This window comes from Mollisia scopiformis (assembly GCF_001500285.1).
Source record: "Mollisia scopiformis unplaced genomic scaffold LY89scaffold_24, whole genome shotgun sequence".
NCBI classification, from domain to species: Eukaryota; Fungi; Ascomycota; class Leotiomycetes; order Helotiales; family Mollisiaceae; genus Mollisia; species Mollisia scopiformis.
In genome coordinates this window covers 745,501-767,706 of record NW_017263604.1, presented here as the reverse complement: position 1 = coordinate 767,706, position 22,206 = coordinate 745,501, and the positions used below count along the sequence as shown (strand labels likewise).

Genomic DNA, 22,206 nt, shown 5'->3' with positions numbered 1-22,206 from the left:
ACAAAAATCAGATTTGGACGAGTACATTATTATTTTGCTATATACAATTCCAAACTCATTCTGTAGGCCATTATTTTAGATATAAGAAGCGATTATCCGGGCTTTAGGATGTTCGGCCTTTGGTGCCCCCGGTCGCTCTCCATAGAATTATTACTCATTAGAATGATAGATCCCAATTCATGCTATGCTTGTCACCGGCTGTCCTCCTCCAATTGTGACAACAGTTGTTACGAAAGCGGTCACAATTGTTCCAGGAAGCTATTGTATCGTAAGCATAATACCGAGACAAGAGCCATCATTCCACTTACGGCAAGATAAATGGTGGTCGCTTTGGGAAGAACGCCCAGAACGGTGGTAGCTGGGATATTATGAGTGTAAATGCACGAGCATACTTCACTCAAGGTTGCTGTCCCAAATGGCTGTAGGAACCATGGTATAGTTGCCCATTGTTCGGCACGCTCAGTAACAACGGGACCAGGTATTCGTGTCGGTGTGATGATTACCGTGTCTGGATTAAATGCTGGTGGAGTGACGATTACAATAGGGGCCGTCGTTGACGCGGAAGGAGGGGGCACAATGACAATTGGAGGGACTTGGATACCGGCATTGCTGCAAGCTGCCTGCGAGACGTTAGTAGCTTCATGATGGGATACGGAGTTTATTTACTGGGATATGATCAGGACAGTCGCGGGCGAAAAAAGAAAATGGTGCAGCTGGTGATGCAATGGTGTTGTTGCCTGATGGATCGACCTTGTAAAGATTGCATGTCGGGGTTGTTGTACTGCTGTTAGTCTCAACTTGGAAACTTTGACAAGCAGAGTTCGCCAAACACAACTCGTGACAAGCTATGGCATCTATGCCGGATTTAGAATAGATGTTGTTCGTAGCGTAGCCCCATCCACCTTGTCCACAGATCATCGATGGTGCCGGTATTGGGCATGTCGCGGTTGCTGTGCCTGACCTGTTGCATAATCAACGATGATAAGAATATATTGGAGGCATTCGTATGAAGCTACGTACCCAGCGAGTGTAGCTGTCGATGTCGTGACCGCAGTGACCGTGGAAGGTGTGCCTGCTAGCGTGACCGTGGTTGGATAGTAGGAGATTGAGGTCAACGTCTTGGTGGGTTGATTGAATGCACAGCAGAATGAAAGGTAATCGAAGTTGGGATCACTAGGGCTGCATCAGAGATTTTAAAAGTCGAATGGGTCATAAAACGTACGGTTTGCCCGTGGGAACCGGGCCTGTTCCAGTGGTGAACAAATTGTATGAATTCCCACAGCCTTTTCACCTAGTCAGCGACCCATAAAACAAAACTCAGATTTGTTAGCATACTAGCGACGATGTCTAGGATCGATTCCTCAGCTCCAAGATCACGAACTTCATGTCTTGCTTTCAGTGGCTCAGGAGTTTCGTCATAGATGATCCCATTCCTCGCATAGGGCTTGCCGAGGACCAGGCCTGCCTCAACGGAGAGTGCCAACAAGGAAAGAAGAAACCTCATTTCGGGGAATAGTAATTAGTAGAGGACGAGGAGAAGTTTCAGGAGGAGTCGAAGATCGACGTGGTTGTGCGAGGATGAAAGATCGTCAGGGGAGCATGGTTGAGGCTTGCGGGGATTCATATATGCCTTTTGTTATCATCTGATGGTATCCAGGAACAATATGTAAGAATAAACATGCACTCAGGGACTTCCCCACCGTCATCGCCAATGGTTGTTCACATCCGAATGCAATAATCAGGTTTGATAGAGGGGTATAAGAACACGAGGTAAGAATGAGGCGCGGCGCTACAGGCTGATAGCCGGCAACGAAATCCCATTGATCCATATTGATGCGGTTCGCAAAAGCGTGAAAATTGTGACGAAAAGCCTGCGGACGAAGCGCATCGGGAGACTTTCAATGGATATCCACTCGGAATATAGCCACATTAAGTGCTGAGCGGACTGTTAAAGAAGGATGCCGAAAAGGCTCAATGCCAAGATCTGGGGAGCAGCCACGCTTCTTAAGCTTAATATCGCTGCAATGCGGGCTGCACGACCTGAGATGATTACAGGACTTCAGATGAACGTTGCCTCAAGAGCGACCTTCGTTGGTGACATTTGCCTCGAGCGTCGATGAAAGAGAGCGAAATGTAACTCGGGTCGAGATCTCAAGGATTGCCACGTTGGCTGAGTTGTGTGGCTAGTGCCGCCACGTGATCATTTTGGTCGTCAACTCAGGTAGGTATCTCAATCAACTCAAACATTCATTCTTCTTTTATTTTTCCTGGTACACTGTTTCAGGACTAGCTACCGTCCACTATGCGAATGTTTTTTTCATGATATTAATCGCGGGCACGCAACATAAGCATTCCTGGATTGTGGTTCGGGAATGTGATCATCGACGTTTCTCTCCACGCTAGTGAACTTGTCACAAGGCATTCTGATGATTGACTGGTGACAAGTATGGAGACTCAGTAGCGGCCGCATCAAGACGCTCAACGATCTCTATTATGCTATGAAGAACGCTCAATTCAATGCCCGCTCGCTAAATTGAAAGATCCACCACCCAAGGACCAGAAATCAACCATCTTCGTGTAACCGGCTTCATCCAGAAGAACTTCAGCTTTGCCGACCTCGAAAGAGCTACCGGTATTTAAGACGGGACACGACCGAGACACTCTCTGATACTTCTTCCTCGATATCTCACAGTTCTCGTTGAGATTGGCTCAATTATTAGCCGAGATCGCTTCCAGAATAGGGGGGCCAACATGCACATACACGTGATCCTTTCAATTCACTGACCTTTATCACCCAGATAAAGACTGGAAAGTAACCGTAAAAGAATCATTTTGGGAATCATTTTCTATGTAGATATAGCAAGGTGGTCATGGGGAGGCTGTCCTGAAGCATCAGAATAAAGAAGCTTCGCGTCGGGAGTAAGCTCAAACACTAGCGCTCTATGAGGTCCTCTGGTATGAAACCAAGCATCTTCCTTTCGCAACCTCCAAATCTCCATTCCAAAGTTATCGACGGTCAAGACTCATACCGAATCTAGTCAACATGTCTTCCTGGCAACCGGATAGCCCTGTGGAGCGTCCAGATGGCTCGCTCGTTTGCAAAGCTCACGGACTCGTCGTTTGCGGCGTTTGCACCGTCGATTACAGCTTCATGCTAGAGAATCTCAACAACAGCCCGTTCTACGATGTTGTCCCTAGACCTACAAGGGAACAAGTCAGTGCAGACAGAGTTCCTAGTCTGCAACACAAAAGTATTGATCATTGGCTGATATTCTTTTCCCACAGACTCTCAATCCCGTCCCTGGCGTATTTCCCACGAGATTTCGGCCATCTGCGCCGACAGACATACCGTCGTCCTTGTTCACGTATGGCAATATCTTCGACCACCATCGTTTCGTCCGCCGTACCGACAGCAAAGAAATCCTGATCTTCACTGATGGAGCTTGTCTTGACAACGGCAAGGAGAACCCCAGAGCTGGATGTGGGTTTGTCTTCCGACCCCAAACTACAAATCAGCCCGTCAAAGGTGGTAGCTTCGAATTCCGCCTTGAATCCCGTGGACCGAGCGGAGATGCTCTACCTCAAACTAGCAATCGTGCTGAGTTACGAGCTGTGATCGCTGCTCTTCAGTACAGAGCCTGGGATGGAGAAGGATGGAATCGCATTGTTATTGCCACAGACTCGGAATATACAGTCAAGGGTGCTACGGAGTGGATCAAAAACTGGCAGAGCAATGGATGGCGGACGTCGAATAGAGAGCCGGTTAAGAACAAGGATTCGTGGGAGTTGTTGTTGAAGGAGGTGAGATTTCTGAAGGAGAAAGGAGTAGAGGTGGTCTTCTGGTGGATTCCTAGAGAGCTGAATGGAGAAGCTGATGCTGCCGCGAAAAGGGGGGCTCAGGAGGGAGAGCAGCAGCAGTTCGTCAGATACTGCGGTGTTTACACGGGCATTGGTGGTGAGATGATGTCTCTCATGATGCCTCTCCCAAGCTAGTCAGAGGTAAAAGTCAGGAGCTTGTGAGTTGTCACAGCTGGGTCAGACTTTCTCCTACAAACCAATGACGGAAGAGTCCACTTTACTCATGCTGCCATGAATTATGTCTTGTATCATGTAGTCTGGCGTACGTCGGGACTTTGCTTCCGTTGCCATAGTAAAGACATGAGTTATGATGAGCTATGACTGATGACCAGAACAGTGACAAGCAGATCTCCTTTACTTCTCCGATCTTTCTAAATACAAGTAACATAATAATAACAGAGCATCAGGATGGTATGTATGATTCCACGAGTTGCTCTCGCAGGTCGGCATCAGGTAGAGTCCTTGGCCTCTACATGGGCAGTCTTTGCCGGTCTCTCAAGGTTGAACCACCCAACAACAGGTCTGTCCTTATGCTTCTCGGACACAGGAACCGTAAGCCAGCCTTCATGGTCCATAAGCCCGAACTTCTGATACAAATGTTCTTTCCCTTGGTGAGTGCCTTGAACAAACGCTCTCAAACCCAAACTATCTGCGATGTCAATTCCCCACTTCATCAACATCGAACCCGCACCTCGACGTTGGTGTTCTGGATGCGTGCAGAGCATTTCGATGACTTGGAGTCAAATTAGTTCCTTGTCAACTCTAACGTTGAAGTGACTTTGAATGAACATACTGCAGCAACCTCCATGTTGCAATCTTGCCAATTGCCCTTGAAGCAGAAAGTCCCAGATTTCTTCACCCCATTCGTTCGAATCCGCATCAGGCAGCCAATCGAAATGAATCTTCTGGCTCACGGTTGCGGATTTGGGAGGTGGCTCTTTGTGAATGCACCATTTTGCCGCGCTGATGATTTTCCCTGCACACATTAGGAAATAAGTTCTTCGCACTGCTTAGACTGCAGAGCAATATATCTCGCTTCGAAATTAAGATTGAAGCTTACTAGTCTCCGTATCAACGACTTTTATATATGTAGCGGTTGGATCATTTAGCCATAAATCAAGCATTCTCTTCACTCCTTTTTCTCTATCTTCTTTTTCCGGAAATAGGACATAGAAACCCCATTCACTGTATACCGAATTAGAACTGCAAGAATAGAGACTCTCTAGATCTTCAGGAGTTTGAGATATATGCTATCCGTTGAAGCATTTCACTTACTAGGGATCCTTGAAAGAAGCTATTTGCATTTCCAGAATCTCGAGAGCATCTGACGGCTCAGCGACGAGAAGTTGTAGGGGCGGTTTCTGAATGGAGTCCATGCTTCTATGTGTACGCGTAAGACTGTAACCTTGAAAACCTTGTATTGAAAACAGACGCTGGCGATTCCGAGTACTCGGGAACCATAAGTGGGATGTGTCAGTTGAACAGGAAAGTCTGATGGTGGACTTTATCTTGCCACATTGGATTGGGTATGCGAGGACGGCTGGCCTGCATATAGGGTGGTGTGGGTCTGAATATCCAGAGGCGTCCAATAGTGTGTACCCAGAAAGAGGGGTAGCAAATGAGGCTTTGGAGGATTCAATCATTGTAGATAGTTTATGCGTATGCCAGATACGGAAGTCAGTCTGTTATTTTTATCTGCAGCTTTTAGGAGTGTGCGATACTCTCACATATTGTTTCATTTTTATCAGACCAACGCCTCGCTGCACTGTCTATATTTATTGATTTCTCCTGATAGTATCCACAACTGGCCACTTATATGTGTGTCTTCCATATACCATGTAGTACACAATACTGAAAATCACCGAACCTCCAAAAAGAGCACAACTCCAATTCATGGTTGTGGCCGTAACCGTTACCGTAGACGGAAAAAAACTAAAGAACAATGCAATGATACTGTATATCAAACCGACTGCATTGACAATTGGTCCAAAGATTGGCCCCATACACCAAGGGCCCCAGTTGAGTTTGTCCTTGACTGGATCATTTCGAAGTCGTTTGTAAAGTATGAGAGCGACGGGTACAGTGTAGGATGCCATAAAGCCTGCCACGGCGACGCTCACGATTGCATTGAAAGCAGCTGTGCTTCCAATGTTGATGAGAGCGAGAAGAAAGGCAATGCCAGCGGAGACAAGAACTGCGAATATGGGGAGACGTGTTGAAGGATGGACCTATTAGCAGAATGAAAATCAGTTTTCAGCATTTCAACGAGTGCCGCAAGGAGTAGTGGAAGATCGGAAGACTTACACGCTTGATATATCCACTGAATGGGACGCCATTGTCTCTAGCCAATGACCACAGAAGACGAGAAGCAGTGGCCATAGTGCCGCTTGACCCAGCAGCCACTAGGAAGAGAATCAGGCTCGCCATGACCGTGGCACCCGTATTGCTACTTGTCGCCTGGGCAAAGATCTCGATGAAGGGTATTCCGGTGGGAGTATTCAGGGCAGCGTCAGTATTCCCAAGGCAAAATAAGAGTGCAATCAGCATTGCAAGGCCCAAAATTCCGTTGACAATTATGGTTGCGACTATGGCCCAAGGAACAACTGTCGTAGCATTGTGGACCTCTTCAGCCACTGTGGAGAATCTCTTAGCATTACTTCTTCATAAAGAATGTAGGAGGATTAAGTATGCCTTAAGAAAGCAAGGGAGTTTCGGAGTTGAATGATGTTCCGTAGCATTTGGTACGGAATCTGGTGAAGGGACAAAGAACTTGGTGGATACTAACTATGGTTGGCGCTGTCAGCTCCTTCAAAGGGGTTAGCAGAATATCATTTATTAGGCTGGATTAAGCATTACCTGTGAAAGTGTAGACACTGGTAATAATCCCAACGAAAAATGACAACCCGTCAGTGCTCCATCCGCCTCCGTTGATAAAAGTTGCAAAGACATCTTTCGCATCGCCATGAGGACCCAAATACACCAACGGAATAAGCACTGCGAAGAATCCAATTACATGGATTGTAAGAAATACTCCCTCAACCTTAGGAAGCCATCTTGCTAGGAATGTGTTTATAAATACCATAAAAGCTAGAACAGCATAATAGAGGAGTGTGCCTTGCCATCTAGTAGGCACGTAGTTGGGCTGATTGAGGATGATTAGTCCTTGGATAATTGTTGCTCCGAGGAAACCCGCAGAAGCTTGGCCGAACTCCCAGGCAATTACTGTAAGCCAACCTTTCACAAGATGTCAGCATGTAGTATGGTTGACATTGCATCATCTTACCTGTAATAAAGCTGAGGAATTTTGCTGTGCTGGGCGGCGCTAAAATAGACACCCAATGGTATTGCTGGCGAACAGGTCAGAATGTATGCCAATCTTCCAACAAATCACTGTGGGGATTGAAGAACACACCCCACCTGCTAAAGGCATCCTAAGCAACCGTCAGTGTTCTGAAACCCAACATCTCGCTCTGGACTTACATCGAAGCCAACTCTGCCAATGAAGCCATCGACGCGAGTGTGCCACTAGCGAACTCAAGTTAGTGCTGAGAAAATGACTTTGGAGATTTCATACACCCAACAGAAGATATAACCATAGACCAGGCCGGCAGGACCTCCATTCTCAAAGCCGTATAGGAAGACACTATACACAAGTTAGCTTGATCAATAATTAAAATTCAGAGCAGAAGAAGTATCGGAACTTGCGCAAGTAGTATTTCCCAAGTTGCTAGCAGACTGCAAATGAATCCGGTAATGGATAGGAAGCCGAATCTCCGCTGCTCCTCATCAGTGTCGAGACGTTACTGAGGCTCTGCCACTTAGTCCACGGACCTTCAGTTGTTCCTTTTTGCCATAGAATGCCATCTCTCTTTCGTCTCTGGTCATGTTGGACCAATTGCCGCCAACATCTGGAATTGGACTTGCGCTTCCGGCCTGATCGGCAAGCTCCAAGTCTCCAAAAGAACCGAGAGCCTTGTCATCCATGTTGATGTTGTTGTGAACAACTTTATCAAGATATCAAATGAAAATTAATGCTCAAAAGGCAAAAACTGGTGGGATTGCTTAGCGATGGCACTTTGAAATTCAGTTGATAAACGAGGAGCAGAAACGAGAAATCATGGAGACGAAACCCCATGAGCTGCTCGTATGAGAAGCGGGCCAATCTTATCCCCATCGGTGAGAGTGAAGATAAGGAGGGGAAGTGCGACCATGGACTTGATTGGCAGTCTCCTCACTTGGGGTTACATTCTCGCTTGGACTGAACCAGTCGATGCCGGAGTATGCAGCCAGGTCCATGTTTGACAGCTGCCACTCCGGGTCGCATCGAAAGCTCTGGGAACGGCAAGGCCCTAGCTTTCCCGGGTAACATTTTCCCTGGATCCGGCCTAAACCCCCACACCTACCTAGGTATGTGACCCTGCGCTTATGTTATATATTGGCCTTCCAAACTGTCGGTATGTGTGTGCATTGGATGCTGCGGCAAAGCATTCAAATCAGACGAATCGGAAGTGTGAAAGAAATCCTGCAATGAGAAGCTTTTTAGGTACGATGTCGGCCTCGTATCATTGCGTTTCCTTGACCAGAAAGCAATACAGGACCATAGACATGTTTATCAAAGACTGTGCTCGATCCGTTAAACTGTCATAGGAATACTAGAGATTTGTTAATATACTAACATGGGGTAAGATCGAAATCCCGTCCCACCAATGAACAATATCATCTGCCGTTCCGTCGGTATTGAACGCAAGAGATCATTCATGGCTTTGCTCTTACCCTTGAGCCTCCTACTTCGCGTGTACTATTTGCAGGGATGTTTCCCAAACCAGGGAAGTGAGACAGCTTTCAAGCATGTTCACGGACTTCTAATCTTGCACAGCCCAATAGGGATTCCTATAATTCTCCTCAAGCCAGCCCCTCGTCACGTTCTCAAGACGCCAAATCCAGTTAGAATATTGAATTGCTTCTTTCTTCAGACGATCGGCGTGCATAGAAACCTATGTGTGCGGGTGCGGGATTAGGGGTATTCCCGTTGGATTTCGCTGGCGTGCTGAATATGCCCGCGCGTTCAGAAACATTAGACCCTGTATCCTACAATGATATAATTATTGCATCATTTGGTCTGCGGAAGCCCTTCGTGTTGCCGCGTGAAGACTTCCCTGCTATCGTTTCGGATCCTGGGTCAGCTGTTGGTCCTAGATTCACTGCCTTTTGCTCGATTCGAAGATTGATTACTCTGGGACAGGCTTCATAGATGCTGGCTGAGTCCTGACAACTTATTATCAGACATTTCTCACAAGTTGACTTGTTGCTCCATCACTCATGCGAGTCTACGAGCGAGATGACAATCGTCGTTTCAGACAACAACGAAGGCCCCGTTGTGAACATAGCGGCCTGGTTTGGCACCACAGTGATGGTTCTTGGCGTGTGTACGCGCATGTGGAGCAAATACAGTGCTATGAGGAAGTGGGCCCTAGATGACGCTTTAGTTATTGTTACAATGGTAAGAACCCTCAGCATCGATGTATCGTGCTAATGGTTCCGTTGCAAGCTCTTGGGCTGTTCAATGACAGTTACTATCACGTTGGCGGTTGCAAATGGTTTGGGTACACCTCAATCATCTCTGACTGATTATCAGACAATCCGGCTTCAAAAGGTACTTTGCTCTCCATATTTTCGACTGCAGACAGTAGACTCATGCAGGACGAGTCAACCATGTCATAAAGAAACTTACATCTGAGTAGTACGGCTATGCATCGCAATTACTGTACATACCAGCGCTTTGTCTCACAAAAATGACAACGCTAGTGTATCTTCACGTTCTATCGCCAGAATGCCGTTTCCAAACGATGAACATGACATTGGAAGCCTTTACAATACTCTGGAGTCTGGCTGCTGAGTTTGCGATCGCCTTTCAATGTCAGCTACCTTCACCATGGGCAGCTATCTCCGGAAAATGCTTCAACACGGTACATTCGGGGTGCTATACAGTATGACCTATGATGACTGATAAATTAATAGGATACTTTCTGGAGAATCAATGGAGGGTTCGATATCGTAACGGACGTAATGATCGTCTTTCTTCCATTATACCTCGTCTGGTCCCTTGGGATGCCTTGGAGAAGGAAAGGCGTAGTTGTTATGGCGTTTGGTTCTCGACTTCTGTAAGAGGCACTTTCCACAATTTTCTAGAGCTCCTTGACTTGCTCAATGGCCTAACAAGCATGCAGAGTCATCCCATTCACAGCTTGGCGAATCTACTCCTTCTCTGCCATCAACCGTCACGATCAGACCCGCTCGTTGTATTACGTCTACCTAACCACTACTATACAACTCAACTTTGCCATCTTTATGGCGTGCGTCACATTCCTCAGACCCTTTCTAGAATCCACGGCTTCCGGTGGCCTGACGACTGTTGTCAACTCGACGAAGACCTCCTCCACCAGGGACACCCTTAGCTCGCTCTTTTCCTCCCAACCCCGCTCCGAATACAAAGTCTCCAGACCGAAACCGTCCTACGCAATGCAGAACTTGAGCGAAGTCGGCTTGAACGAAACCTTGAATACTACTCCAAGGAAGTCCGATTCGAACACCAATGGCTGGCATACCGATGCTCCTTCGATCAATAGCAACGAAATCAACCACCCAGCGCACATATACGGAATTGCAAGATGATCTTGGATGCACCGATACTATGGGGAACATCATCCAGAGGAGGTGAAAGCTCGATATCTGCAATAGCAACTGTTCTGAAGAGCATGATCACGGTCCTTCGTGGTTCCCAAGATTTGCAGGTGCTTTGAGAGATTACACTTGCAGTGCAATTCCAAGCATGACCTTGACATTATTCGAGATTTACACTCCCAACAACGCGAGACTGATCCGCATGATGACCGAGGTGAGGGTCTATAGTGCACTGCGAGATACGAAAGCAGATGTGGCTCTTGAAAAATCGTCGCGGAAGCTCACAGCTAACGGTATAATCATCTATAAAGTCACGAAAGTACTCAGATTACCAGCAGCGAAGGCTACAGAGGAGGAATTTGAACATACCAAAGGAATGGGGAAGAAGAAGCTCTGGCTGCCCAAGCTTCAGAAGAGACGGATATGAGCGATGAAGTGCGGGTATAAAGGGAGAATAAAAAGTTCTGGCGAGTTGCTCGGCTCGGACAGAGTTGGATCTGAACTCCATTCAGAGAAGTGTGACTGGGGCCTGAAGACTTCAATGATTTCAATGGGATATTTGATTACGATGAGGGTTTGTTCCAACGATATCGAGAGACAGCACCCGAACAATTGAGCAAAGACTGTGAATCGTGGATAGAAGAGAGATACCGGATTTGAAGACCATTGATACAAGCTTTGGCAGCCAAGTGCTCAGGCATAGGATGAGGAAGTGTTACGGTTTCCTGGGAGAATGTATGAGATTTGGGCCACAAGTAGCAAAGAAATGAAATTCCGCTTGCATTTTTTTGGGTTGCTCTATTCGGCTCCTAGTGAACCTTCGAAAAAAGATATGATGTGTATCACTTTCTAGGTGAAGCATACTTGCATAGTGTTATGGATGGAGTGATCATTGAGAAGATAGATACTAGTGTTTACCAAATTAAGGCTTTTTCAATGATCTAACTTTTTGGTTTCTTGACTTAATACTATCCGAGCAAGAATGGCCACGCTCGTGAATCAAGGAAAGACTGAAATGTATGTCTCGTTCAGTATGCTGCTTGAAACACAGAGAGAGATGCTGGTGACTGACAGTTTGAGGATCTTCTGCTGGTCCAGCTTCCATCGCCGGTGCCCAAAAATAGTTGAACCACATTTGAAACTGCCACTAGGTGGAAATGCTTGACACGGTTATGTATGAATAGGTGTAATTGGAAGTTGCCACATTAAGTTCGCGATCTCAAGAAGCAGATCACCATCCCTAGATAATTATGAAGGCAAAAGCGTGCCTCTAATTCATTATGCTACCTGAAACACCTACGCCTGCTAGTGTACATCCTGCCAGTCCATCTTAGACGTCTAGTTGTATTGCATGTAAGTAGCAGTAGAGTTGAACTTCAAGTTCCCCTTAATGACCTTGTCTACCGCACTCAAGAAGTCCTTCTCGGTAGCAACCTTTCTTCGTGCTCGAATGGCGAACATACCAGCTTCTGTGCACACACTTCTCAACTCAGCACCAGTCGAGTTAGGGCAAAGACGTGAAATCAGCTCCCATCTGATATCACGTTCGACAGACATGCTCTTGGCGTGGATTCGCAGGATGTTCGCACGTCCCTCGAGATCTGGCAGGGAGAATTCGATCTTTCGGTCGATACGTCCCGGTCTCATCAAAGCAGGATCCAAGGTCGAAGGTCTGTTGGTGGCGAACATGACCTTGATATTTCCTCGTGCATCGAAACCGTCCAGTTGAGTAATCAGCTCCAACATAGTTCTCTGCACTTCATTGTCTCCTCCAGCACCATCATCGAAACGAGCACCTCCAATGGCATCAATTTCGTCGAAGAAAATGATACATGCCTTCTTCGTTCGTGCCATCTCAAAAAGTTCTCGTACCATCCTTGCTCCCTCTCCAACGTACTTCTGTACCAGCTCGCTACCAATAACTCGAATGAATGTCGCGTCTGTTCGGTTGGCGACAGCTCTGGCGCAGAGAGTCTTTCCAGTTCCGGGAGGGCCGTACAGCAAAGCACCCTTTGGTGGGTCGATACCGAGATTTACGAATCGTTCTGGTGATAATAGTGGCATTTCAACAACCTCCCGTAGCTTCTCAACCTGTTCCTTGCATCCTCCAACGTCACCGTACGTAACATCAGGCTTCTCCTCGACCGTCATCATTGTAACACTGGCATCGATCTTGGGAGGTAATGGGAGGAGGATCTGATACTTGTTTCGATCGACACTATAATAGTCAGCATCACGTAGCCTTTCTCGATGTAGAACTGCTTACCCAACTCTCATACCCTCCTCGATATCCGTAGGACTGACACGCTCCCCAAGATTGACCACGAATTTGGCTATTTGCTTAACGTTGATCACATATTTGCTCTTCTCGGCATCTTTGTCGTCTGCAATGATCTTTGTGCATCGTGCGACTTGGAGAGGTTGCTCTTCGGACATTCGTTGTCTATCGGCAGCAACATCCCAGAGATGAGGTGGTGCTAGTCCAGTATCTGATTCCTGCGTAATGTAAGGGCTTGTTTCCAAGGCTCAGATCTACCTGCCGTACCTTGACTCCAATCTTCTCATTCACGCTGTTCTGCTTCTCCTTGATTTGCTGCTCGAGCTTCTTGATCCCTGAAGCATATGGTGCCGCGCCATATGTCTTCAGCACTTGGATATCCCTAACATTGATGAGTATTGATAGGTTTGATTGTTTGGAAGGCAACGTACTCATCGGTGAGAGGCGTGATCTTCTTCTCTTCTATCTCATCGTCCGCGAACTGTACATGATTTTAGCCAACGATCCAGGGCCCAAAGAATACTGGAACACCTACATCCTTTTTGTGTTTCTCCCAGTCCCGACCAACAGCGCTTTTTGGTCTTCATGTTAGCTTGGACGTCCTGGGGCTAGGGGGAGGAGACTCGGAGGGAGAGAGAGGCCGGCGTCTTGCTCCTCAGGCGCAAGCGGCCAGAGGAACTGGGGACACCGGTGGGACAGCGTGATGGAACTTACCTAGGCATCTTGAATGATTGTGGGTTTGCGGAAGATTGAAAGAAGGATAATTCGAGAGGACAGCGTTGAAGTTCGTTGAAATTCGTGGATGTTGTTGACCTCAAGGCAAGCTTCCAAATGCGCGGCAACTGAATAAGCTAGCCCGGATCGGATCAACCTTCCACCGTAGAAATTCCGCGTGAAGACGAAAATCGCGTACCTTGATCAGGCAAGACCGCGACGACAGCTATTTTTCACAAGTTCACGAAAGTTACTCTTCTTCTTTCTCCTGAGATAACTTGGTAAACTTCAAGATGGCTCTCTCCCAAGCTTCAGCGAATTCTACAAATGCGTCCTTCAAGGTATGAGCTCTGGGAGCTTCGAAATATTTTGACTGTAGTTAATATTGGCCATGTAGGATAAAGAGAAGCCTATGGCAGTGCGCGCGGCGAATGTAAGTTGGAATCCGAGCAGAGATAGGACATATGCTGACTTTGAACTCTACAGATTCTTGCTGCAAGAGGTACATACACCCCGCGGGCCTAGATTATCATATACTGACCTGTTCAGCTGTTGCCGATGCTGTCAGAACCTCCCTTGGACCCCGCGGTATGGACAAGATGATCCAGTCAGGCAAAGGAGAGACTATCATCACGAATGACGGCAATACCATGTTGAAGAGCATGTCTGTCATGCACCCCTCAGCAAAGATGTTGGTCGACCTATCAGCAGCACAAGATGTTGAGGCAGGAGATGGAACTACATCAGTTGTGGTTATTGCAGGAAGTCTCCTTGGTGCGGCAGACAGGTTATTACAAAAAGGCATACATCCTTCAGTTATTGCGGAGAGTTTCCAAAGAGCAGCAGCAGCGGCTGTTCAAGTTCTTCACGACATGTCACATCCTATCTCTCTGAACGATACCTCAGCCCTCCTCCAAGCTGCTACGACCTCGCTTTCCTCAAAGATTGTCTCTCAACATTCGAATATCCTCGCTCCTATGGCAGTTACCGCTGTCACCAAGACCATCGACATCAAGACAGCGGACAACGTGGACTTGAAGAATATTAGGATATTGAAGAAAGTCGGAGGTACGATCGAAGACAGTGAGATGGTAGACGGGCTTGTTCTGGATCAACCAGTTGTCAAGAGCGGTGGTGGACCAGTAAGAATGGAGAAGGCTAGAATTGGTCTTATTCAATTCCAGCTCTCACCACCCAAGCCAGACGTACGTCTTCCTTCCTTACTAAAAAGGCTGCGTTGCTAATCTATCGCAGATGGAAAATCAAATCGTAGTAAATGACTACCGCCAAATGGACAAAATCCTCAAGGAAGAACGAACCTACCTCCTCAACATGGTCAAGAAGATCAAGAAAGCAAAGTGCAACGTCCTCTTCATCCAAAAATCGATTCTCCGCGACGCAGTCAACGATCTCTCTCTCCATTTCCTCGCCAAACTCAACATCCTCTGCATCAAAGACATCGAGCGTGACGAAGTAGAGTTCATCTGCAAGAGCACCGGCTGCAAACCCATCGCCGATATCGACTCCTTCACAGAAGACAAACTCGGCAGCGCAGACCTAATCGAGGAAGTCCAAAGCAGCGGCAGTCGAATCGTCAAAGTGACAGGAACCAAGAGCGCCGGAAAGACAGTCAGCATCGTCTGCCGAGGCGCCAACTCCCTCATCCTCGACGAAGCAGAGCGATCTCTCCACGACGCACTTTGTGTTATCCGCTGCTTGGTTAAGAAGAAGGCCCTGATCGCCGGAGGAGGAGCACCAGAAATCGAGATCGCGTCCCAGCTATCGAAGCAATCGAGAGCACTAAAAGGCACGGAAGCTATCTGCTGGAAGGCATTCGCGGACGCTATGGAGGTGATCCCTACCACGTTAGCGGAGAACGCTGGTCTGAACAGCATCAAGGTCGTTACGGAACTGAGACATAAGCACGAGTATGGAGAGAAGAATGCGGGTGTTAGTATCAAGAGCGGCGGAGTCAAGATCGATATCGCGGATGAGAATGTGTTGCAGCCGTTGTTGGTGAGCACTAGTGCAGTGGAGTTGGCTGCTGAGACGGTGAAGAGTGAGTCTTTCCCCTTTCAGAAATTCTGGTGCCAGAAGATGAGAAGCTAATTTGTAACAGTGATCCTAAGAATCGACGATATCGCCTTATCGAGATAGATAATGAATACGCGGGTAGGAAGTGACTTGATAGCGATGATTGATTGTAGAATAGACAGGTCATGTAGCAATATCAAAAGTCATGAATACTTGCCTATACCAACAAATCACTGTCGTGCTAGGAAATTAATTTTCCCGAGCAATAGATGTCGGATTGAGATGACTGCTACGCCCCTTCTTATTCTGTATTCCAAACTCTTGAAGGCATCTCATGCATACCTAGGCACTATGGATGATTAGGCCTTGCTACGTGCATTGAAACAAAGTCCTCGTCTCCTACTAAATAATGAGATGAACGTCTCTGTTCGAGAATCACTTGCTTTATTTGAGTAGCACTTACTGCAATCGATTAGTATTTTTTTGTCTAATAGTATCTGAACAGAATCTCAGAGGTGATATGGGCAACAAAACTCGACCCTGACTTGCTTCTTATTGCACAAGTATTTGCAAAGCACTTATTGGTTTCTAGTAACCGAGTCCTTTCTTTAAGTAGCACTTACTCTACTTAGGTATTGAATAAGTGCTCAGAAGTACGATCTACAGCAAAATTCACCACAAAGTCACTTAGTTACCATTAGACACCCCAATTAAAAAAAAACAGAAATCAAATCTTCATAATTCATTGCTCACTACTCTACCTACTCCCACTACCTATTTTCTTTCTTGTGTTATTTCTTGCTTGCATGAAAAAATCCACCACCCGCAAAAAAGGAAAGGTATTCGCTCCACACATTGCATTGCCAAAACATGTATCCAAAGCAGAAACATTGTGTTCGCGTGCCACACACAGACATCGACCTTCACACCCGAACCACGCTCCGATGTTTACATCCCGAAATTCGCGCATCTACTTACTCCCTCGAACATTCACAACCCAATGCTCGCATACCTGCTCACTCACTAATACTCTTCCTCGCCCTCCCCAGGCTCAAAGCTATCCGCAGCAACCTCCTCATAATCCTTCTCCAACGCCGCCAAATCCTCCCTCGCCTCACTAAACTCCCCCTCCTCCATGCCCTCACCCACATACCAATGCACAAACGCGCGCTTACTATACATCAGATCGAACTTATGATCCAACCTAGACCACGCCTCCGCAATCGCCGTCGTATTGCTCAGCATACTGACGCTCCTGTCCACGGACGCCAGCGCGCCATCGTTGGGAGACGTAGAGGGCACCGACATGGGTTTTTGGTAGTTGATGCCGAGCTTGAAGCCCGTGGGGCACCATTCGACGAGGTTGAAGGAGGTCTTGGCTTTGAGGGAGGCGACGGCGGCGTTGCAGTCGCGGGGGACGACGTCGCCGCGGTAGAGGAGTGCGACGGCCATGTATTTGCCGTTGCGGGGGTCACAGACTACCATTTGGTTGTTGGGTTCGAAGCATCTGTTTATTCCGTCATTAACCATTTTCTCTTGTCCACATCTGAGGGAAGGAATAGGGATGAAGAGAGAGGGAGCAAAGGGAGAAAAGAAAGGGGAAACAAACTGCAAAGTCAAATCCTGCGTCTTGAAACTCTCATGACTACTCTTCGCCGCCGAAATCACAGGCGCGTAACTGATCAACGGATAATGGATCCTAGGATACGGCACGAGATTCGTCTGGAACTCATTCAAATCGACATTCAACGCGCCGTCAAACCTCAAACTACTCGTAATCGAGCTCACAACCTGCGCGATCAATCGATTAAGATGCTCGAAGGACGGACGAGGGATGTCGAGGTTTCGACGACAGATGTCGTACACGGCCTCGTTGTCGACCAGGAAAGTACAGTCCGAGTTCTCGATGGTGGAGTGCGTGGATAGGACGGCGTTGTAGGGTTCGACGACGGCGGTGGAGACGCGGGGCGCGGGGTAGACGGCGAATTCGAGTTTGGATTTCTTGCCGTAGTCTGTGGAGAGGCGTTCGAGGAGGAGGGAGCCAAAGCCTGAGCCGGTTCCTCCACCGAAGGAGTGGAAGATTAGGAAGCCTTGGAGGGAGGAGCAGTTATCCTATATCCCAACAAGTCAGCTCTTATTTTCCAATCTTCACTATGAAAAGAATAGGGAAAGTGTAAGTGAAGGAGACAAACCAAAACCCGTCTAATCTTATCCAGCGTGCCATCCAAAATCTCCTTCCCAATCGTATAATGACCCCTAGCATAATTATTCGCTGCATCCTCCTTCCCACTAATCAACAACTCGGGATGGAACAGTTGTCTATAATCCCCCGTACGGATCTCATCTATAGGCGACGGGTCCAGGTCCACGAAGATGGAGCGCGGGACGTACTTCCCGGATCCCGTTTCCGTGAACACGGTGTCGAGCTCGCCGGAATCGTGGAGGGCTTTGGCGTCGGGGTCGGGACGTCCATCTTGCTTGAGGCCGTGTTCGAGGAGGTATCTGGAGGCGGGTTAGCTAGGCAGGTTGAAGACGGGAGGAGGGAGGGAGATGTACAGTTCCCAGGCGCTGTTTCCGAGTTGGGTGCCGGCTTGGCCGATGTGTAGGTGTAGAATCTGAGGGGATGTTAGATGATATCTCTTTGCTTTTCTACTCCGGTGTTGGGATGAACACAACACAGCACCAATCTGCCCCTGAATTCCCCCTTCCCCGCAAACAAACGCGAATCACAGAGTAGACATACCTCTCCTCTCGTCATCTTGACTGTATCTTTACTTTCCGCTCTCTAATTTTCAGTCTTCCTTCTTGCGTGTCTCTTGCTTTCTGAGTAGAAGATGGGATGAACTCCTGTCACGACGGAGCGAGAAAGGAGACAAAGTCGGAGGTGGGTTTGAGCTGGATGCTGAATTGTGCTTGATGGTGGGGTCTCGAATTATGCACGAGCGAGGGGTCAGAACCAATGAGTGACGCGCCACAGCAGAGGCGGTGTGAAACCCCTGCAGCGACGGATGTGCCGATTGTTTATCGTCACGTGGAGGAGTTGCATTTAATTGGAAGGGGAAGAGCAGGGCTAAGGGTTAAGAACTATTTATTGAGAGAAGAAGTGCTGGTTGTTTATTACACGAAACTGTACGCGTTGTTGTTGTGTTGCACTGTTGCTGCGGTAGTATGGTGACAGGAACACAGCATACCTACGCATCTGAAGTATAGCACGACATATTGAGGTCACAAGGCATAAGTAGCAAAGCTGGACGATTTGCAATTTCCATTCCATGCTATGGTACAAACGCAGACTGAGGTAGCTAATTCGCAGCTATGAAGACAAAGCTACCTCCCTGCTGCATAACATCGTAACGCCATGTATCTTTTCGGAGAATCGTTTTGTCCACCTTTCCCTTTTAATAATTGAGCTCGCCCGAACCACCACCAGCCACAGCATCAAGATCTTCATAAGACTTGAGACTTCTGCCTTGGACGGCTTCACGGGGACCAACCGCAGCACCTCCAGCTGCTCCATCACCCCAACGACCACTACCCGACGCCATACCTCCACGACGTGATCCAGGCGGTGGACTGAGTCTACCAGCATCTGGTCGTTGTCGGCGATCGTATGGACCAGCGCGAGCATTATTTTGGTAGGGTCTACCGCCTCTGCGAATTGGACCTGCACCACGATCGGCTGCATTCCATCCAGCGGCACCGGGAACGGCACCAGGGAAGAAAGGCGCGAATCCTTGTTGACCAAAACCTTGCATTGGCGGCATACCAGTCAAACTGAAGTTCTGAAGATTGAATCCTCGTGGAGTTCCAGCTGGGACATGACCATTCGAAGGAGGGAAGTGACCATTGCTATTAGCATCCGATCGTGACGGAGCTATGTGAGCAGGATCCATGACATAGGTATTGATGAGATCAAACTGCGGAAAGTTAGTCAAATTCATGACGAAGGATAAGCAACTTCACTTACGTCTTTCTTCAAGCCCTCTAGCCATTCTGGATGACGCTTCTCCACGTGCTTCTTCCAGAAATGTTCCTCCTTGAAAAGCTTGGTACACTCTGGGACCCGGCATCTGAACTTGTGGTCATCTTCCTGCTTCACATACTTGGCCAATTCTTCCTTCAATGCCTCCTCAGTTGGCTTTCCACCCAGCTTACGTACATCAACTGATTCTGGTTCGAGAATTTGCATGAGTTTTTCTTCGAAAGTCTTGACCCAGTTGAAAGCACGCTGAAGTTGCTGTTCTGCCTTCGAAGCTGTGCTGTTACGTTGGAACTTTCGTTCTTCTCCTGGAGACATTGGTCCTGTCTCCGAATCTTCGGTCAAGTCTGTATTGGTTCTCTTCTTTCCAGGAAAAGGTTCGCCCAGCGCACTGGCTTTAGCTGCAGCCTTTCCAGCAGAGCTCAAAGTGTTGCGTGGTCGACGGAGATGACCTCCTGGACATTTTCGGATGAGTTCGTGGATTGAATCGCTCTCGAAAACGCAAAAGAAGCAGAAGTTGAAAACTCGGCGAAGATACTCGACCATCAGATCAAGCTGCTTCTTCTTGACAAGAAGATCTTCATCATCAACCTCATCGTCTAAAGCACCTTCCTCCTCGTCGTCTTCCTCTTCCTCTTCAATCTCCTCTCCCTCGTCCATTGCCTCATCAAGACCAAGGTAATCACGAGTTTTCTTGACCTTCTTGACTACTGGTGCAGTTACAGGAGGTTGTAAGCGTCCTTGCTGCCTGAGATCTTCAACACGTTCCTCGATCTTCAAAACAGCATTGAAATCCGATTCGTAGTCTTCCTCGTATTTCTGAACCAAGCGTTGCGCGAGCTCCAGGTCCTTCTCAATACGTTCTGGTGCTGAGAACAAGTCCCACAAAGCCTTCTTCCGTGGCTGAGTTGGGGGAGCGTGAACTCCAACGTGACAAGTGAAATCTCCTCTAGCTTCGTCCTTGACAGTCTTGCCGTTGATCGCCTCCAAAGCCTTCACAGCTGTGCTCTCAGGGACTGGTGGAGCTACAATCTCAACATCTCCATCCTCATCCTTGGGTTCCGGTCGGTCAACAATAGGAATTGCTTCTGGGGCTGGATGTAACATAACCCATCCGATACGATGATAACGCTTGCTCGGATTTGGATCGCTCAAGCTTAACCACTTAAAGCCGCCTTCATCTTCACCTAGATGCTCTTTGCAGAAAGCTTCCAGATTTTGACGGCTGACATGAGGTGCAATGGTCTTGATTAGGAGAGTAGGTTGGTATGCGTTCTCGTCCCTGATATCACTTCCTCGAGAAGGAACAAGATCACCAACACCAAGCACCTCATTGGTAGCTGTAGTCTCTCCCTCTTCCTTCTCAACAACTCCTCCAGCACCGTTGCTTTCATTCTTTGGAATACCTTCCAGAGAATACTCATCGAATGTTCCCGACTCAAGGTCTTGTTCCCACTGGCTATAGTTGCCTCGTCGAAATTCGTTGAGCTGTGCCTTTAATGGATCTCGGACTTCTGCGTAGTACCTCTCCTGGAACCATTGTTCGGTCTTGTGCTCTTGAACGAATGACCTCGCCATCTTGGCCTGTAACTCCTCTTTGTACGCATCGTACGCTACCTGAATCCTAGCCTTTTCCTTTTCGCGTTCTTCGGGTCCATCACGACGAGGCTCCGGTCGTCTGCCAGTCTTGATGCGTTCCTTTTCTTCCTTAATCTTCTCATTTGTGCGCCACCATTCACCGAAGTATGAAAAGCCTACTTGAAATGCGAGCATAGCTGGGTCTTGAAGAGGATTGGCAGTGATTGCGGGAGGATCTTGACCGGGAACATATCTGTCAATATTTATAGGAGCAGGCGAACGGCGGGTATCACGATCGCGTCCTCGATCTCTTCTGTCATAATCGTCTCTTGGAAGGCGACCGGATGGCTCGTAGCGATCAACGATTGCTGGCGATCGACTTCGGTCTCGTGTTCGGCGACCACGATCAACTCCTGATGAAGAAATGTAAGCGAAGTGTTCAATGGAATGAATGAATAAGAAAGGGATCTCGTTTCAAGATTGCGACAGTGACATTGTCCTGTAGAACGGCATCCAGCCTCGCAACTGCAGGTAGCGGATGTAGCCGCTTGGGTGAGACAGAAAACTCTCGAAAAGTGAACATACCGGGAGATCTGCCACGGTAGAAGTTATCATTGCGCGAATTGTCCGCACGGTCATTCGGCCTGTATCCATCGTCGCGACTGCTCCAGCTTGTTCTTTCCTGAGGCGACCTCGCGAGGGGCGGCTCTCTGTAACTCGGATATGCATCCATTGTATGATAAGCTCTGGGTCGATAATATGATCCGGTTGGATGTGTTGGAAATCGAGGGATCTCGTTCGCCAATCGAAGTGGTAGAACGTGAGGTTCTCTGAAGTGGATCGCGAATTCGTCGTAAGGAGGGGTTTGTCGATTGTCAAGTGACACCAGGTGCTTGTTGAAGTGAGGATATGACAACGGAGCTACTGCTGTTTGGCGACATGATTGCCTGTCAGAGAGGAGTGTTCAAAAAGCAGAAAGAAGTATAAAGTATAAAGTATAGAGCAGCAGTAATGATGATAATTGGGGTGTATTGGGGGGCGCGAGTTGAACGAGTGAGAAAATTGAGGTAGAAAGGTTGGATGT

At 47.8% G+C, this 22,206-nt stretch overlaps 9 protein-coding genes across 9 annotated transcripts; 3 read left to right on the top strand and 6 right to left on the bottom strand.

Annotated features, from left to right (window-relative positions):
- Positions 1 to 97: 97 nt before the first annotated feature.
- Positions 98 to 1,565, bottom strand: LY89DRAFT_723112 (uncharacterized protein). The gene is made up of 6 exons (XM_018218790.1): positions 1,336 to 1,565; positions 1,223 to 1,283; positions 1,021 to 1,173; positions 667 to 961; positions 309 to 620; positions 98 to 258 (listed from the first exon to the last, which is right to left on the bottom strand). Exons 1-6 carry the CDS (start codon positions 1,502 to 1,504, stop codon positions 178 to 180), a joined length of 1,071 nt encoding a protein of 356 aa, XP_018065648.1. The 5' UTR covers positions 1,505 to 1,565; the 3' UTR covers positions 98 to 177.
- Positions 1,566 to 3,043: 1,478 nt separating this feature from the next.
- On the top strand, positions 3,044 to 3,993 carry LY89DRAFT_786907 (ribonuclease H-like protein; the record flags this gene model as incomplete). The annotated part of the gene is made up of 2 exons (XM_018223027.1): positions 3,044 to 3,214; positions 3,286 to 3,993. The coding sequence occupies 2 exons, from the start codon at positions 3,044 to 3,046 to the stop codon at positions 3,991 to 3,993; spliced, it is 879 nt and encodes a 292-aa protein (XP_018065647.1).
- A 151-nt stretch (positions 3,994 to 4,144) lies between these two features.
- LY89DRAFT_655081 (uncharacterized protein) lies at positions 4,145 to 5,353 on the bottom strand. Its single transcript, XM_018212327.1, has 4 exons — positions 5,134 to 5,353; positions 4,919 to 5,043; positions 4,652 to 4,834; positions 4,145 to 4,591 (listed from the first exon to the last, which is right to left on the bottom strand). The coding sequence occupies exons 1-4, from the start codon at positions 5,232 to 5,234 to the stop codon at positions 4,308 to 4,310; spliced, it is 693 nt and encodes a 230-aa protein (XP_018065646.1). The 5' UTR covers positions 5,235 to 5,353; the 3' UTR covers positions 4,145 to 4,307.
- Positions 5,354 to 5,530: 177 nt separating this feature from the next.
- On the bottom strand, positions 5,531 to 7,979 carry LY89DRAFT_655080 (amino acid transporter). Its single transcript, XM_018212326.1, has 10 exons — positions 7,690 to 7,979; positions 7,564 to 7,634; positions 7,433 to 7,501; positions 7,339 to 7,383; positions 7,271 to 7,289; positions 7,142 to 7,205; positions 6,715 to 7,092; positions 6,644 to 6,664; positions 6,163 to 6,491; positions 5,531 to 6,086 (listed from the first exon to the last, which is right to left on the bottom strand). The coding sequence occupies exons 1-10, from the start codon at positions 7,840 to 7,842 to the stop codon at positions 5,634 to 5,636; spliced, it is 1,602 nt and encodes a 533-aa protein (XP_018065645.1). The 5' UTR covers positions 7,843 to 7,979; the 3' UTR covers positions 5,531 to 5,633.
- A 1,217-nt stretch (positions 7,980 to 9,196) lies between these two features.
- Positions 9,197 to 10,530, top strand: LY89DRAFT_739485 (uncharacterized protein; the record flags this gene model as incomplete). The annotated part of the gene is made up of 5 exons (XM_018220466.1): positions 9,197 to 9,358; positions 9,407 to 9,511; positions 9,600 to 9,824; positions 9,877 to 10,019; positions 10,086 to 10,530. The coding sequence occupies 5 exons, from the start codon at positions 9,197 to 9,199 to the stop codon at positions 10,528 to 10,530; spliced, it is 1,080 nt and encodes a 359-aa protein (XP_018065644.1).
- Positions 10,531 to 11,549: 1,019 nt separating this feature from the next.
- LY89DRAFT_689173 (26S proteasome subunit P45) lies at positions 11,550 to 13,626 on the bottom strand. Its single transcript, XM_018215856.1, has 6 exons — positions 13,532 to 13,626; positions 13,353 to 13,389; positions 13,249 to 13,298; positions 13,085 to 13,199; positions 12,806 to 13,035; positions 11,550 to 12,757 (listed from the first exon to the last, which is right to left on the bottom strand). The coding sequence occupies exons 1-6, from the start codon at positions 13,537 to 13,539 to the stop codon at positions 11,878 to 11,880; spliced, it is 1,320 nt and encodes a 439-aa protein (XP_018065643.1). The 5' UTR covers positions 13,540 to 13,626; the 3' UTR covers positions 11,550 to 11,877.
- A 118-nt stretch (positions 13,627 to 13,744) lies between these two features.
- LY89DRAFT_723106 (T-complex protein 1) lies at positions 13,745 to 15,911 on the top strand. Its single transcript, XM_018218789.1, has 6 exons — positions 13,745 to 13,872; positions 13,929 to 13,964; positions 14,018 to 14,033; positions 14,081 to 14,736; positions 14,786 to 15,590; positions 15,651 to 15,911. Exons 1-6 carry the CDS (start codon positions 13,825 to 13,827, stop codon positions 15,686 to 15,688), a joined length of 1,599 nt encoding a protein of 532 aa, XP_018065642.1. The 5' UTR covers positions 13,745 to 13,824; the 3' UTR covers positions 15,689 to 15,911.
- A 405-nt stretch (positions 15,912 to 16,316) lies between these two features.
- Positions 16,317 to 18,595, bottom strand: LY89DRAFT_786901 (tubulin-domain-containing protein). The gene is made up of 5 exons (XM_018223026.1): positions 18,309 to 18,595; positions 18,122 to 18,180; positions 17,758 to 18,067; positions 17,175 to 17,677; positions 16,317 to 17,072 (listed from the first exon to the last, which is right to left on the bottom strand). Exons 1-5 carry the CDS (start codon positions 18,321 to 18,323, stop codon positions 16,589 to 16,591), a joined length of 1,371 nt encoding a protein of 456 aa, XP_018065641.1. The 5' UTR covers positions 18,324 to 18,595; the 3' UTR covers positions 16,317 to 16,588.
- Positions 18,596 to 18,912: 317 nt separating this feature from the next.
- Positions 18,913 to 22,050, bottom strand: LY89DRAFT_241954 (uncharacterized protein). The gene is made up of 3 exons (XM_018206115.1): positions 21,708 to 22,050; positions 19,533 to 21,535; positions 18,913 to 19,482 (listed from the first exon to the last, which is right to left on the bottom strand). The coding sequence occupies exons 1-3, from the start codon at positions 21,853 to 21,855 to the stop codon at positions 18,964 to 18,966; spliced, it is 2,670 nt and encodes an 889-aa protein (XP_018065640.1). The 5' UTR covers positions 21,856 to 22,050; the 3' UTR covers positions 18,913 to 18,963.
- Positions 22,051 to 22,206: the final 156 nt, after the last annotated feature.